The 15,783-nt window shown below is 44.1% G+C and overlaps 1 protein-coding gene and 1 pseudogene across 1 annotated transcript; both read left to right on the top strand.

Moving 5' to 3' along the window:
* Positions 1–295: 295 nt before the first annotated feature.
* Positions 296–3,176, top strand: LOC119283779 (BTB/POZ and MATH domain-containing protein 1-like). Its single transcript, XM_037563186.1, has 2 exons — positions 296–772; positions 2,481–3,176. The coding sequence occupies exons 1-2, from the start codon at positions 296–298 to the stop codon at positions 3,174–3,176; spliced, it is 1,173 nt and encodes a 390-aa protein (XP_037419083.1).
* Positions 3,177–3,178: 2 nt separating this feature from the next.
* On the top strand, positions 3,179–4,946 carry LOC119283778 (annotated as a pseudogene).
* Positions 4,947–15,783: the final 10,837 nt, after the last annotated feature.

The raw sequence follows: 15,783 nt of genomic DNA, 5'->3' as shown, positions 1-15,783 counted from the left end.
GCGTTCTCTGCGCGGCATGCTGCCGCTCTACCGTGCCATGTCCCGTGTGCGTGTGCAAGATGGGCGAAGAACCTCCTTCTGGCTCGACTGGTGGCTGCCTTGCGGCCCCCTAAGTGTGGCCTTCCCCGCACTATACTCGCACACCACGTGCGCCGAGGCCACCGTGTCCCACGTCTGGGGCGGCGGGCTCGACCGCGTCTTGGTCCCATGACACACCCGGGCTGGTGCTCGGGAGCGTGCGGCCCTCCTCGCCATCCTTCCTGATGCACCTGCGACGCCGGGCGTAGACGAGAGGATGCTGCCGCTCTGTGGGCACCCGCGGTCCGGAGGGCTTGTTACGAGCCGTGCTTACGCCCTTCTGCGCTACGGCGGGCGTCTCTCGCCTCATGCTGCCTTCGTCTGGGGGACGCGCGCGCCGTCGCGGGTGAAATTCTTCTGTTGGCTGCTAGTCCATCGTCGAATCAACACTCGAGATGCCCTCCTTCGAAAAACCATTGTTGATCGCACGGGGGCCAGCTGCCCCGTCTGCTCGGCGGAGCTGGAAACTGCGGACCACCTGATGTTTGGCTGCCCGTTCGCACGCGAGTTCTGGCGCGCCGTGGGGTGTGTGGTGATCACGGCGGACACATCGGTGGAGCGGCTCTTCGCCCTGGATGTGAGAGCAGCAGTTGGAGATGCCTGTCTTGACACCTTCGTCCTCCTTTGCTGCTGGCACCTATGGAAGCATCGGAACGGTGTGGTCTTCCAAGCTATGGTGCCGTCCCTAGATCGGGTACTAAGCTGCTGTCGCGAGGATGCTGTTCTTTGGCGGGAGCGGCTACGTCCACAGGATCGCAAGGATATTGATGCATGGGTGCGTGCGTTGATGCGGTGATCTAGTCTGGGCTCTGTTAGTTTTCCCCCTTAAGTGTGCGTTGCTGTTTGTAAAAATGAGGACCCCCCCCCCTTGGTGGTGACTTGGCAATTAAATTCAAGTGGAGGGACCCCGGTGACAGTTCAAAAAAAAAATCTCAGAAAAAAGTACAGAAAATAAAATGGTTCGCCAGAGGTTTGAACATGTGACCTGCAGAGTTCGTGAACAATTTTAATCCCAAAAATCAGTGCATTATTTTGCGGAAAAAATCAGTTCATTTTTTAGTCCCAAAAATCAGTGCATGATCGGTCATTCAAACCAGGAACCTCATCAGGTAAATAAGTGCCCGGGCATTGCACCACAACCGACAAGGCAACTTATTTTGATGTAAATTACAATTTATGAATATAACACACCGCGATCGTGTGACTAAACTGAATTGCATTCGGCGAACCATTTTCAACATTTTAATTTTTCACATTTTTAAATTTTGTAAAAAATATGTAAACTATAATCATGCGTTATAAATAATATACATATAAATAAAATAAACTACATTAAAAATGTTCATATAACATCGAAACATATCCAGGTACTAATTTAACAAAAATCCATATAATTAAATTTTGTGACTATAACACAAAACGATCGTGTGGCTAAACTGAATTGTAGTCAGTGTGGACAATTGCAACGTTTTAGTTTTTTGCATTTTAAATTTTTGTAAATTATAATGACGTGTTATAAATAATAACATACAAAGAAAATAAATTACATTATAGAAGTTCATATAACATCAAAACATGTCCCCGTACTAAATTTAACAACCATATAATTAACTTATGAATTTTAAAAAAACTGTGATTTAAAACATGTTCACATTTTAAGAAAATAGTAAATTACTTCTAGAATTTTTTATATTTAAATAAATTCATATATATGTTAATTGTTTCCTGATTTCAATATCATATTCATGTAGTATATAAAAGTGATCGTGGTTTAAGGAAATTTTAGGTTGTTTAAAAGAGTTCAGGTGTTTAATAAATTTTATGTGTTTTCTATTTTTTTACATATTTTGTAACTAAAATTAAATATAAAATATGTATGAAAAATAAATAGGAGCCTAGTGTGCCATCGGATTGCAGATTCTGATGTGTACTATTCAAATCATATAAGCATATTTTATAATTCATTAGTATTTTAAATTGTATGAATATGTTTTAAAATAACACATTAATTCTATTTAAAATGACATGAACCTTTTGAATTATGCATAGTGTAATTATACTTTTTAAACAAGAGACGTCTTGTGTTGGGGTGGTATGCCTGGGTATTTAACTTGTTATATTTTGCTTATGGGATTAAAGTTCTTAATTTATATTATTCAGCCTAAAGTATATAAAGCTTATATATCTTACTGTGTTGTCAAATCCGACTCTGTGTGCTGGATAGCCAACCGCACGGGTAACCTGTAGGTCGTGAGTTTGAATCTGAGGAGTAGCATTTTTCTTTTATGCACGGCAGACCATCTCCCAAGATCACAAACAGGTCGCACGTCAAAGAACATAATCAAAATCGTATTAGTCGACGCAACTACTTCTTTCGTGCTGACGAGACTGGATATCCCTAGTTCTTTGAACGTCCTGCTCCAGAGACATATGTCGTCGATGGATACGCCACATTCCTGTGCTCCATCGTGGTCGTAAATGAGCTAGGCCCTGATCCAGTTCCGGCCTCGGACCTCGGAGACCATCTCGGCCGCTTGCTAGAAGATGGCAATAGGACCGACGATGGGATGATGATGACGACAGACGTGTCATTGGCCGTCGACGGTGAGACATTCCGGGCACACCGGTTGGTGCTCGCCGCCCGCTCGCCGGTCTTCAAGGCTATGCTCTTTGGATCCATGATGGAGGCTACCACGACCTCGTCAGCGCCCATCGTGTTGCACGAGATCACACCTGCGATATTGGGTGCCATGCTTCGGTTCATGTACACAGATGCCTGGCCCGAGGACAACGAGCATGTCGGCCACTCATCGTCCATTGAGATGTTGCAGGATCTACTTGCTGCTGCAGATCGGTATGCGCTAGACCGTCTGAAGCTCATGTGCGTACGAAAGTTGTGGGACAACATGTCGATACATACTGTTGTGAGTATCCTCGTTTATGCTGACACGTATGGCTGCGCGGAGTTGAAGAAAAAATGCCTTGACTTCTGTGCAAGGAAGGAGAATTTCAAGCAGGTGGCATCCACTGATGGTTATCCATTGTTTGTGCTGAAATTTCCATCAATTTTTTTTGAGCTAATCGAACACAAGGTTTAGGAATGGAGGTAGAGATAAATCCATATGTGTAACTAGACATACATTAATTCGAGCATAGCATTATTGATGGTTGGCCTTGCTATTTTATTTTATTTTTTATGTTGCATTGGTTGTTTCATCGTCAGCGGCCCAGAGGCGAGCCTCCTGATGATGAGGTTCACCATCTAATCAGTCCCACCCTCTAACACGATGCTGTTTCGGTGCCTTAGACAATTTCCTGGCCTTAATCTCTATTCTTAATGGAGCAGTCGGTAGTCTCGCTTCCCGGTTTTTTTTCGTTCATCAATCCTGGTTTATTTTCGTCCTCAGTTCCACCTCGTACATAACAGCGATCCCGCCCTGGTTCCAGCGCCGATTCCCTCCTCCCACACGGCCGATCGAGAAAAAAACGCTTAGAAAAAAATCTACAAAAATAAACCCACGAAAAAAAACTAGGGCGGGACAATTGGTCGCCGAATCCTGACGTTCGCCGTCGCTGCTCTAGGGTTGTGCTCTTCTCTGGCGTCGCCCTCGGCCCGATCTCCGGTCGCCGTACTCCACCGCGTCGGCGGCGGCGCGGCGTGGCGCCACCTGCTGCTCCTCCTCACCGCCTAACCGCTCGCGCTCGCCCTCCTCGCGTTCGTGCTCTAGTGGCGTGGCGGAGGCGTGGACGACGCCAGCTCCCCTCGCCTGGCCGTGCCGGCCCCGTCGAGGCTGCAGTCCCTCCACTCCTCCGCCGCCTCCTGCGTCGAGGTACTCGCCGCCCCCGCCTTCCCCTAACTCCGCGGCTGGTCCTTCCACTTCGACGCGCCGGACACCCACCACCCCAAAGTACTACCTTTCCAATCTCACCTCCGCCCTCTTCCTCGCTGGTCGCCGGCCGATGTGTCCGACCTACTGATCTTTTGCTTGCTTGCCAGGTGTGCATGCAAACGAGCACCTCCACAGGCCTGGACTAGATCCTGCCGTGGCTCTTCTACCACAAGGTCATCGGCGTCGCACACTTTTTGCTCTTCATCGAGGGCAAGGCCGCCAAGCCCAGCGCCGCCGGCGTCCTCGAGTCCATCCCCGTGCGTTCCTCGCTTGAGATTTCCAAGAATCCAGTAGTACCAATTTCACTCTGCTTGTTCTCAATCTCTGATTCTGTTTCTCTTCTTCTTCTTTAGGGGGGTGAAGGTGGTGTACAGGAGCAAGGAGCTTGAGGAGCAGCAGGCCAGGTGGTCCGAAACAATCTTCGCCGCCCGCGTGCCTCGTCGGGCTATACACAAATTCATTTCGATGCCCATTCTGATGATGTATATGTTTCACCTGCAGCCGAATCTGTAACGAAACCTGGCTCGCTGGATTCTTCTACAAGCCTTGCAACCACGAACTGTTTTTGAAGCAATCACTCAACATGGAGATGACCATTGTGATGGCCCGGGTATGTATGTTTGTTTTAGGCTTATCACCAACAATTATTAATAGTGTTCGTTTAGTGTATTGTATTTATCATAAACAAAAAGCATTTTTCTTCATGGTAGGAATCTGGCATGGATTGGATAATGCATCTAGACAGCAATGAGTTGTTATATCCCGGTAGTATTGGATCAGACGCCTGTTAGTTGACGTCCCCGATGATGTTGACATGGTTATTTTTCATAACTATGTAAGTATACGGTGGTCCTAATACACCTGCTGGACTTCTTATGCATAGTAATTAACTTGCATGTCTGCACTCTGCAGGAAAGCAGCGTCGAGTGTGATGATATAAAAGATCCACTCAGTGAGGTAAACCTTCTCTGTATTTAAGAACATAATTTCCTCAAGTTCCGTTGGATATAATGTTGGCTGATGTAAACAACTTATGTCTAAATACTCTGATATGAATTTTGTTTGTTCGGTTTACGTCTGAAGTATGATACTGTGGTATGATTTATGTGTGTCTGATACTGTTTACATTTGCTTGAAAAGATAGTTTCGAGTTGCCTTGTTATCTGCGTAGCTTGCCATACTTCTGTTTAGCCTATAATCCCAGAAATAAGTTCTTATGCTCTTTTAGTGTAGACTGGGCATGGATCTAGCTAATTTTGCATATTACTCCGAAAGAAAAGAGAAGAGAATGAAAGAATATTAGACCTCTGGTATGTGCAACAAGTCATCGCTGACAACAGATTAAGTAACTTTGATGAATTTTGACATTCAATTCTTTGCTGCTTGTTAAATTTAATTAAGAGCGCCGAACCTAGGTGTGTGCAGCCTTGCTTTTATCTCTACTCCTAAAGAAGCAGTTGGTAGGATTGCGTCCACGGCACGGTTTTTTTTGTCCCACCACTTTCGTCCGGGTTTTTTCCGTCCCACCTCCCACCACCACCTGCATTTTATTCTCTTTACAAAATATTACAGAAGAAAAAAAACCGTGCCACCACTCCTGAAGGAAATATGCCCTAGAGGAAATAATAAAGTTATTATTTATTTCCTTATATCATGATAAAAGTTTATTATTCATGCTAGAATTGTATTAACCGGAAACATAATACATGTGTGAATACATAGACAAACAGAGTGTCACTAGTATGCCTCTACTTGACTAGCTCGTTAATCAAAGATGGTTATGTTTCCTAACCATTGACAAAGAGTTGTCATTTGATTAACGGGATCACATCATTAGTTGAATAATCTGATTGACATGACCCATTCCATTAGCTTAGCATCCGATCGTTTAGTATGTTGCTATTGCTTTCTTCATGACTTATACATGTTCCTATGACTATGAGAGTATGTAACTCCCGTGTGCCGGAGGAACACTTTGTGTGCTACCAAACGTCACAACGTAACTGGGTGATTATAAAGGTACTCTACAGGTGTCTCCAAAGGTACATGTTGGGTTGACGTATTTCGAGATTAGGATTTGTCACTCCGATCGTCGGAGAGGTATCTCTGGGCCCTCTCGGTAATGCACATCACTTAAGCCTTGCAAGCAATGCAACTAATAAGTTAGTTGCGAGATGATGTATTACAGAACGAGTAAAGAGACTTGCCGGTAACGAGATTGAACTAGGTATTGGATACCGACGATCGAATCTCGGGCAATTAACATACCGATGACAAAGGGAACAACATATGTTGTTATGCGTTCTGACCGATAAAGATCTTCGTAGAATATGTAGCCAATATGAGCATCCAGGTCCCGCTATTGGTTATTGACCGGAGACATGTCTCGGTCATGTCTACATTGTTCTCGAACCCGTAGGGTCCGCACGCTTAAGGTTTCAATGACAGTTATATTATGAGTTTATATGTTTTGATGTACCGAAGGTTGTTCGGAGTCCCGGATGTGATCACGGACATGATGAGGAGTCTCGAAATGGTCGAGACATAAAGATTGATATATTGGACGGTTATATTCGGACACCGGAAGTGTTCCGGGTGATTTCGGAGAAAACCGGAAAACCGGAGGGTTACTGGAACCCCCCGGGAGAAGTAATGGGCCATATGGGCCTTAGTGGAGAGAGAGGGGGGCAGCCAAAGGTGGACCGCGCGCCTCCTCCCCCCTGGTCCGAATTGGACTAGGAGAGGGGGGGCGGCGCCCCCCTTTCCTTCTCCCTCCCCACTTCTTTCCCCGTCCTAGTAGGAGTAGGACTCCTACTAGGAGGAGGACTCCTCCTTGGCGCGCCATAGGGGCCGGCCGGCCTCCTCCTCTCTTGAACCTTTATATACGGAGGCAGGGGCACCCCAGAAACACACAAGTTGATCCACGTGATCATATTCTTAGCCGTGTGCGGCGCCCCCTGCCACCATAATCCTCGATAATATTGTAGTGGTGCTTAGGCGAAGCCCTGCGACAGTAGTACATCAAGATCGTCACCACGCCGTCGTGCTGACGGAACTCTTCCCCGACACTTTGCTGGATCAGAGTCCGGGGATCGTCATCGAGCTGAACGTGTGCTAAAACTCGGAGGTGCCGTAGTTTCGGTGCTTGATTAGTCGGGCCGTGGAGACGTACGACTACATCAACCAAACGCTTCCGTTGTCGATCTACAAGGGTACGTAGATCACACTCTCCCCTCTCGTTGATATGCATCACCATGATCTTGCGTGTGCGTAGGAATTTTTTTGAAATTACTATGTTCCCCAACAGTGGCATCCGAGCCTAGGTTTTATGTGTTGATGTTGTATGCACGAGTAGAACACAAGTGAGTTGTGGGCGATATAAGTCATACTGCTTACCAACATGTCATACTTTGGTTCGGCGGTATTGTTGGACGAAGCGGCCCGGACCGACATTACGCGTACGCTTACGCGAGACCGGTTCTCCCGACGTGCTTTTCACATAGGTGGCTTGCGGGTGACAGTTTCTCCAACTTTAGTTGAACAGAGTGTGGCTACGCCCGGTCCTTGCGAAGGTTAACACAGCACCAACTTGACAAACTATCGTTGTGGTTTTGATGCGTAGGTAAGATTGGTTCTTGCTTAAGCCCGTAGCAGCCACGTAAAACTTGCAACAACAAAGTAGAGGACGTCTAACTTGTTTTTGCAGGGTATGTTGTGATGTGATATGGTCAAGACATGATGCTGACTTTATTGTATGAGATGATCATGTTTTGTAACCGAGTTATCGGCAATTGGCAGGAGCCATATGGTTGTCGCTTTATTGTATGCAATGCAATCGCGCAGTAATGCTTTACTTTATCACTAACGGTAGCGATAGTCGTGGAAGCATAAGATTGGCGAGACGACAACGATGCTACGATGGAGATCAAGGTGTCGCGCCGGTGATGATGGTGATCATGACGGTGCTTCGGAGATGGAGATCACATGCACAAGATGATGATGGCCATATCATATCACTTATATTGATTGCATGTGATGTTTATCTTTTATGCATCTTATCTTGCTTTGATTGACGGTAGCATTATAAGATGATCTCTCACTAAAATTTTCAATAAGTGTTCTCCCTGAGTATGCACCGTTGCGAAAGTTCTTCGTGCTGAGACACCACGTGATGATCGAGTGTGATAGGCTCTACGTTCAAATACAACGGGTGCAAAACAGTTGCACACGCGGAATACTCAGGTTATACTTGACGAGCCAAGCATATACAGATATGGCCTCGGAACACGGAGACCGAAAGGTCGAGCATGAATCATATAGTAGATATGATCAACATAGTGCTGTTCACCAATGAAACTACTCCATCTCACGTGATGATCGGACATGGTTTAGTTGAGTTGGATCACATGATCACTTAGAGGATTAGAGGGATGTCTGTCTAAGTGGGAGTTCTTAAGTAATTTGATTAATTGAACTTAAATTTATCATGAACTTAGTATCTGGTAGTATCTTGCTTATGTATATTTGATTGTAGATAGATGGCCCGTGGTGTTGTTCCGTTGAATTTTAATGCATTCCTTGAGAAAGCAAAGTTGAAAGATGATGGTAGCAATTACACGGACTGGGTCCGTAACTTGAGGATTATCCTCATTGCTGCACAAAAGAATTACGTCCTGGAAGCACCGCTGGGTGCCAGGCCTGCTGCTGGAGCAACACCAGATGTTATGAACGTCTGGCAGAGCAAAGCTGATGACTACTCGATAATTCAGTGTGCCATGCTTTACGGCTTAGAATCGGGACTTCAACGACGTTTTGAACGTCATGGAGCATATGAGATGTTCCAGGAGTTGAAGTTAATATTTCAAGAAATGCCCGAATTGAGAGATATGAAGTCTCCAATAAGTTCTATCAGTGAGCATATACTCAAAATGTCTGGGTATAATAATCACTTGATTCAGATGGGAGTTAATCTTCCAGATGATTGCGTCATTGATAGAATTCTCCAATCACTGCCACCAAGCTACAAGAGCTTCGTGATGAACTATAATATGCAAGGGATGAACAAGACTATTCCCGAGCTCTTCGCAATGCTGAAAGCTGTGGAGGTAGAAATCAAAAAGGAGCATCAAGTGTTGATGGTCAACAAGACCACTAGTTTCAAGAAAAAGGGCAAAGGGAAGAAGAAGGGAAACTTCAAGAAAAACGGCAAGCAAGTTGCTGCTCAAGAGAAGAAACCCAAGTCTGGACCTAAGCCTGAAACTGAGTGCTTCTACTGCAAGCAGACTGGTCACTGGAAGCGGAACTGCCCCAAGTATTTGGCGGATAAGAAGGATGGCAAGGTGAACAAAGGTATATGTGATATACATGTTATTGATGTGTACCTTACTAATGCTCGCAGTAGCACCTGGGTATTTGATACTGGTTCTGTTGCTAATATTTGCAACTCGAAACAGGGACTACGGATTAAGCGAAGATTGGCTAAGGACGAGGTGACGATGCGCGTGGGAAACGGTTCCAAAGTCGATGTGATCGCGGTCGACACGCTACCTCTACATCTACCTTCGGGATTAGTATTAGACCTAAATAATTGTTATTTGGTGCCAGCGTTGAGCATGAACATTATATCTGGATCTTGTTTAATGTGAGACGGTTATTCATTTAAATCAGAGAATAATGGTTGTTCTATTTATATGAGTAATATCTTTTATGGTCATGCACCCTTGAAGAGTGGTCTATTCTTATTGAATCTCGATAGTAGTGATACACATATTCATAATGTTGAAGCCAAAAGATGCAGAGTTGATAATGATGGTGCAACTTATTTGTGGCACTGCCGTTTAGGTCATATCGGTGTAAAGCGCATGAAGAAACTCCATACTGATGGACTTTTGGAGCCACTTGATTATGAATCACTTGGTACTTGCGAACCGTGCCTCATGGGCAAGATGACTAAAACACCGTTCTCCGGTACAATGGAGAGAGCAACAAATTTGTTGGAAATCATACATACAGATGTATGTGGTCCAATGAATATTGAGGCTCGTGGCGGATATTGTTATTTTCTCACCTTCACAGATGACTTAAGCAGATATGGGTATATCTACTTAATGAAACATAAGTCTGAAACATTTGAAAAGTTCAAAGAATTTCAGAGTAAAGTTGAAAATCATCGTAACAAGAAAATAAAGTTTCTACGATCTGATTGTGGAGGAGAATATTTGAGTTACGAGTTTGGTGTACATTTGAAGCAATGCGGATTAGTTTCGCAACTCACGCCACCCAGAACACCACAACGTAATGGTGTGTCCGAACGTCGTAATCGCACTTTACTAGATATGGTGCGATCTATGATGTCTCTTACTGATTTACCGCTATCGTTTTGGGGTTATGCTTTAGAGACGGCCGCATTCACGTTAAATAGGGCACCATCAAAATCCGTTGAGACGACACCTTATGAACTATAGTTTGGCAAGAAACCAAAGTTGTCGTTTCTAAAAGTTTGGGGCTGCGATACTTATGTCCAAAAACTTCAACCTGATAAGCTCGAACCCAAATCGGAGAAATGTGTCTTCATAGGATATCCAAAGGAAACTATTGGATACACCTTCTATCACAGATCCGAAGGCAAGACTTTTGTTGCTAAATTCGGAAACTTTCTGGAGAAGGAGTTTCTCTCGAAAGATGTGAGTGGGAGGAAAGTAGAACTTGATGAAGTAACTGTACCTGCTCCCTTATTGGAAAGTAGTACATCACAGAAAACTGTGTCTGCGACACCTACACCAATTAGTAAGGAAGCTGATGATAATGATCATGAAACTTCAGGACAAGATACTACTGAACCTCGTAGATCAACCAGAGTAAGATCCACACCAGAGTGGTACGGTAATCCTGCTCTGGAAATCATGCTGCTAGATCATGATGAACCTACGAACTATGAAGAAGCGATGGTGAGCCCAGATTCCGCAAAATGGCTTGAAGCCATGAAATCTGAGATGGGATCCATGTATGAGAACAAAGTATGGACTTTGGTTGACTTACCCGATGATCGGCAAGATATTGAGAATAAATGGATTTTCAAGAAGAAGACTGACGCTGACGGTAATATTACTGTCTACAAAGCTTGACTTGTCGCAAAAGGTTTTCGACAAGTTGAAGGGGTTGACTACGATGAGACCTTCTCACCCGTAGCAATGCTTAAGTCTGTCCGAATCATGTTAGCAATTGCCGCATTTTATGATTATGAAATTTGGCAGATGGATGTCAAAATTGCATTCCTGAATGTATTTCTGGAAGAAGAGTTGTATATGATGCAACCAGAAGGTTTTGTCAATCCAACGGGAGCAAACAAAGTGTGCAAGCTACAGTGATCCATTTATGGACTGGTGCAAGCCTCTCGGAGTTGGAATAAATGCTTTGATAGTGTGATCAAAGCATTTGGTTTTTATACAGACTTTCGGAGAAGCTTGTATTTACAAGAAAGTGAGTGGGAGCTGTGTAGAATTTCTGATATTATATGTAGATGACATATTACTGATTGGAAATGATATAGAATTTCTGGATAGCATAAAGGGATACTTGAATAAGAGTTTTTCAATGAAAGACCTCGGTGAAGCTGCTTACATATTAGGCATAAAGATCTATAGAGATAGATCAAGACGCTTAATTGGACTTTCACAAAGCACATACCTTGACAAGATTTTGAAGAAGTTCAAAATGGATCAAGAAAAGAAAGGGTTCTTGCCTGTGTTACAAGGTGTGAAGTTGAGTCAGACTCAATGCCCGACCACTGCAGAAGATAGAGAGAAAATGAAAGATGTTCCCTATGCTTCAGCCATAGGCTCTATCATGTATGCAATGCTGTGTACCAGACCTGATGTGTGCCTTGCTATAAATTAGTAGGGAGGTACCAAAGTAATCCAGGAGTGGATCACTGGACAGCGGTCAAGAACATCCTGAAATACCTGAAAAGGACTAAGGATATGTTTCTCGTTGTAAACGGTTACATTGATGCAAGCTTTGACACTGATCCGGACGATTCTAAATCGCAAACCGGATACGTGTTTACATTAAACAGTGGAGCTGTCAGTTGGTGCAGTTCAAAACAAAGCGTCATGGTGGGATCTACATGTGAAGCAGAGTACATAGCTGCTTCGGAAGCAGCAAATGAAGGAGTCTGGATGAAGGAGTTCATATCCAATCTAGGTGTCATACCTAGTGCATCGGTGTTGGGGAACGTAGTAATTTCAAAAAAATTCCTACGCACACGCAAGATCATGGTGATGCAGAGCAACGAGAGGGGAGAGTGTTGTCTACGTACCAACGCAGACCAACTGCGGAAGCGTTCACAATGTAGAGGAAGTAGTCGTACGTCTTCCCGATCGAACTGATCCAAGCACCGTTACTCTGGCACCTCCGAGTTCTTAGCACACGTACAGCTCGATAACGATCCCCGGACTCCGATCCAGCAAAGTGTCGGGGAAGAGTTCCGTCAGCACGACGGTGTGGTGACGATCTTGATGTTCTACCGATGCAGGGCTTCGCCTAAGCACTACAACGATATGATCGAGGTGGATTATGGTGGCAGGGGGCACCGCACACGGCTAAGGAACGATCTCAATGATCAACTTGTGTGTCTAGAGGTGCCCCCTGCCTCCGTATATAAAGGAGCCAAGGGGGAGGGGTGCGGCCAGCCCTATGGAGGCGCAGGAGGAGTCCTACTCCTACCGGGAGTAGGACTACCCCCCCAATCCTATTCCAAATAGGATTCCCAAGGGGGAAAGAGAGAGAGAGAGGTGGCCGGCCACCTCTCCTAGTCCTAATAGGACTAGGGGAGGGGGGAGGCATACAGCCCATCATGGGCAGCCCCTTTCACCTTTCCACTAAAGCCCAATAAGGCCCATATGGTTCCCGGGGGGTTCCGGTAACCTCCCGGTAATCCGGTAAAATCCCGATTTCACCCGGAACACTTCCGATGTCCAAACATAGGCTTCCAATATATCAATCTTTATGTCTCGACCATTTCGAGACTCCTCGTCATGTCCGTGATCACATCTGGGACTCCGAACAACCTTCGGTACATCAAAATGCATAAACTCATAATAACTGTCATCGTAACGTTAAGCGTGCGGACCCTACGGTTCAAGAACAATGTAGACATGACCGAGACACATCTCCGGTCAATAACCAATAGCGGGACCTGGATGCCCATATTGGCTCCTACATATTCTACGAAGATCTTTATCGGTCAGACCGCATAACAACATACGTTGTTCCCTTTGTCATCGGTATGTTTACTTGCCCGAGATTCGATCGTCGGTATCCAATACCTAGTTCAATCTCGTTAGTGGCAAGTCTCTTTACTCATTCCGTAATACATCATCCCGCAACTAACTCATTAGTTGCAATGCTTGCAAGGCTTATATGATGTGCATTACCGAGAGGGCCCAGAGATACCTCTCCGACAATCGGAGTGACAAATCCTAATCTCGAAATACGCCAACCCAACATCTACCATTGGAGACACCTGTAGAGCTCCTTTATAATCACCCAATTACGTTGTGACGTTTGGTAGCACACAAAGTGTTCCTCCGGCAAATGGGAGTTGCATAATCTCATAGTCATAGGAACATGTATAAGTCATGAAGAAAGCAATAGCAACATACTAAACGATCGGGTGCTAAGCTAATGGAATGGGTCATGTCAATCAGATCATTCAACTAATGATGTGATCCCGTTAATCAAATAACAACTCTTTGTCCATGGTTAGGAACATAACCATCTTTGATTAACGAGCTAGTCAAGTAGAGGCATACTAGTGACAGTCTGTTTGTCTATGTATTCACACATGTATTATGTTTCCGGTTAATACAATTCTAGCATGAATAATAAACATTTATCATGAAATAAGGAAATAAATAATAACTTTATTATTGCCTCTAGGGCATATTTCCTTCAGTCTCCCACTTGCACTAGAGTCAATAATCTAGTTCACATCGCTATGTGATTAACACCAATAGTTCACATCTTTATGTGATTGGTTCACATCTCCATGTGACTAACACCCAAAGGGTTTACTAGATTCAGTAATCTAGTTCACATCGCTATGTGATTAACACCCAAAGAGTACTAAGGTGTGATCATGTTTTGCTTGTGAGAGAATCTTAGTCAACGGGTCTGCCACATTCAGATCCACATGTATTTTGCTAATTTCTATGTCAACAATGCTCTGCATGGAGCTACTCTAGCTAATTGCTCCCACTTTCAATATGTATCTAGACCGAGACTTAGAGTCATCTAGATTAGTGTCAAAACTTGCATCGGCGTAACCCTTTACGACGAACCTTTTTATCACGTCCATAATCGAGAAACATATCCTTATTTCACTAAGGATAATTCTGACAGATGTCCAGTGATCTACTCCTAGATCACTATTGTACTCCCTTGCCAAATCAGTGCAGGGTATACAATAGATCTGGTATACAACATGACATACTTTATAGAACCTATGACCAAGGCATAGGGAATGACTTTCATTCTCTTTCTATCTTCTGCCGTGGTCGGGCTTTGAGTCTTACTCTACTTCACACCTTATAATACAGGCAAGAACTCATTCTTTGACTGCTCCATTTTGAACTACTTCAAAATCTTGTCAAGGTATGTACTCACTGAAAAAACTTATCAAGCGTCTTGATCTATCTCTATAGATCTTGAAGCTCAATATGTAAGCAGCTTCACCAAAGTCTTTCTTTGAAAAACTCCTTTCAAACACTCCTTTATGCTTTACAGAATAATTCTACATTATTTCCGATCAACAATATGTCATTCACATATACTTATCAGAAATGCTGTAGTGCTCCCACTCACTTTCTTGTAAATACAGGCTTCACCGCAAGTCTGTATAAAACTATATGCTTTGATCAACTCATCAAAGCGTATATTCCAACTCCGAGATGCTTGCACCAGTCCACAGATGGATCGCTGGAGCTTGCACATTTTGTTAACACCTTTCGGATTGACAAAACCTTCTATTGCATCATATACAACTCTTCTTTAATAAATCCATTAAGGAATGCAGTTTTGTTTATCCATTTGCCAGATTTCATAAAATGCGGCAATTACTAACATGATTCGGACAGACTCAAGCATAGATACGAGTGAGAAGCTCTCATCGTAGTCAACACCTTGAACTTGTCGAAAACCTTTTGCGACAATTCTAGCTTTGTAGATAGTAACACTACTATCAGCGTCCATCTTCCTCTTGAAGATCCATTTATTCTCAATTGCTTGCCAATCATCGGGCAAGTCAACCAAAGTCCAAACTTTGTTCTCATACATGGATCATATCTCAGATTTCATGGCCTCAAACCATTTCGCGGAATCTGGGCTCATCATCGCTTCCTCATAGTTCGTAGGTTCGTCATGGTCAAGTAACATGACCTCCAGAACAGGATTACCATACCACTATGGTGCGGATCTCACTCTGGTTTACCTACGAGATTCGGTAGTAACTTGATCTAAAGTTACATGATCATCATCATTAGCTTCCTCACTAATTGGTGTAGTAGTCACAGGAACAGATTTCTGTGATGAACTACTTTCCAATAAAGGAGCAGGTACAGTTACCTCATCAAGTTTTCTACTTTCCTCCCACTCACTTCTTTCGAGAGAAACTCCTTCTCTAGAAAGGATCCATTCTTAGCAACGAATGTCTTGCCTTCAGATCTGTGATAGAAGGTGTACCCAACAGTCTCCTTTGGGTATCCTATGAAGACACATTTCTCCGATTTGGGTTCGAGCTTATCAGGTTGAAGCTTCT

This window comes from Triticum dicoccoides, chromosome 4A (genome assembly GCF_002162155.2).
Source record: "Triticum dicoccoides isolate Atlit2015 ecotype Zavitan chromosome 4A, WEW_v2.0, whole genome shotgun sequence".
Classification (NCBI taxonomy): Eukaryota; Viridiplantae; Streptophyta; class Magnoliopsida; order Poales; family Poaceae; genus Triticum; species Triticum dicoccoides.
This window is presented reverse-complemented; position numbering and strand designations above follow the sequence as displayed.

Bases quoted from the DNA above. Each gene is read 5' to 3' on its own strand.
- LOC119283779 (XM_037563186.1), top strand. From the start codon at position 296: ATGCTGCCGCTCTGTGGGCACCCGCGGTCCGGAGGGCTTGTTACGAGC. The intron at 773-2,480 runs GTACTAAGCTGC...GGATATCCCTAG, and splicing joins TGGTGCCGTCCCTAGATCGG to TTCTTTGAACGTCCTGCTCC.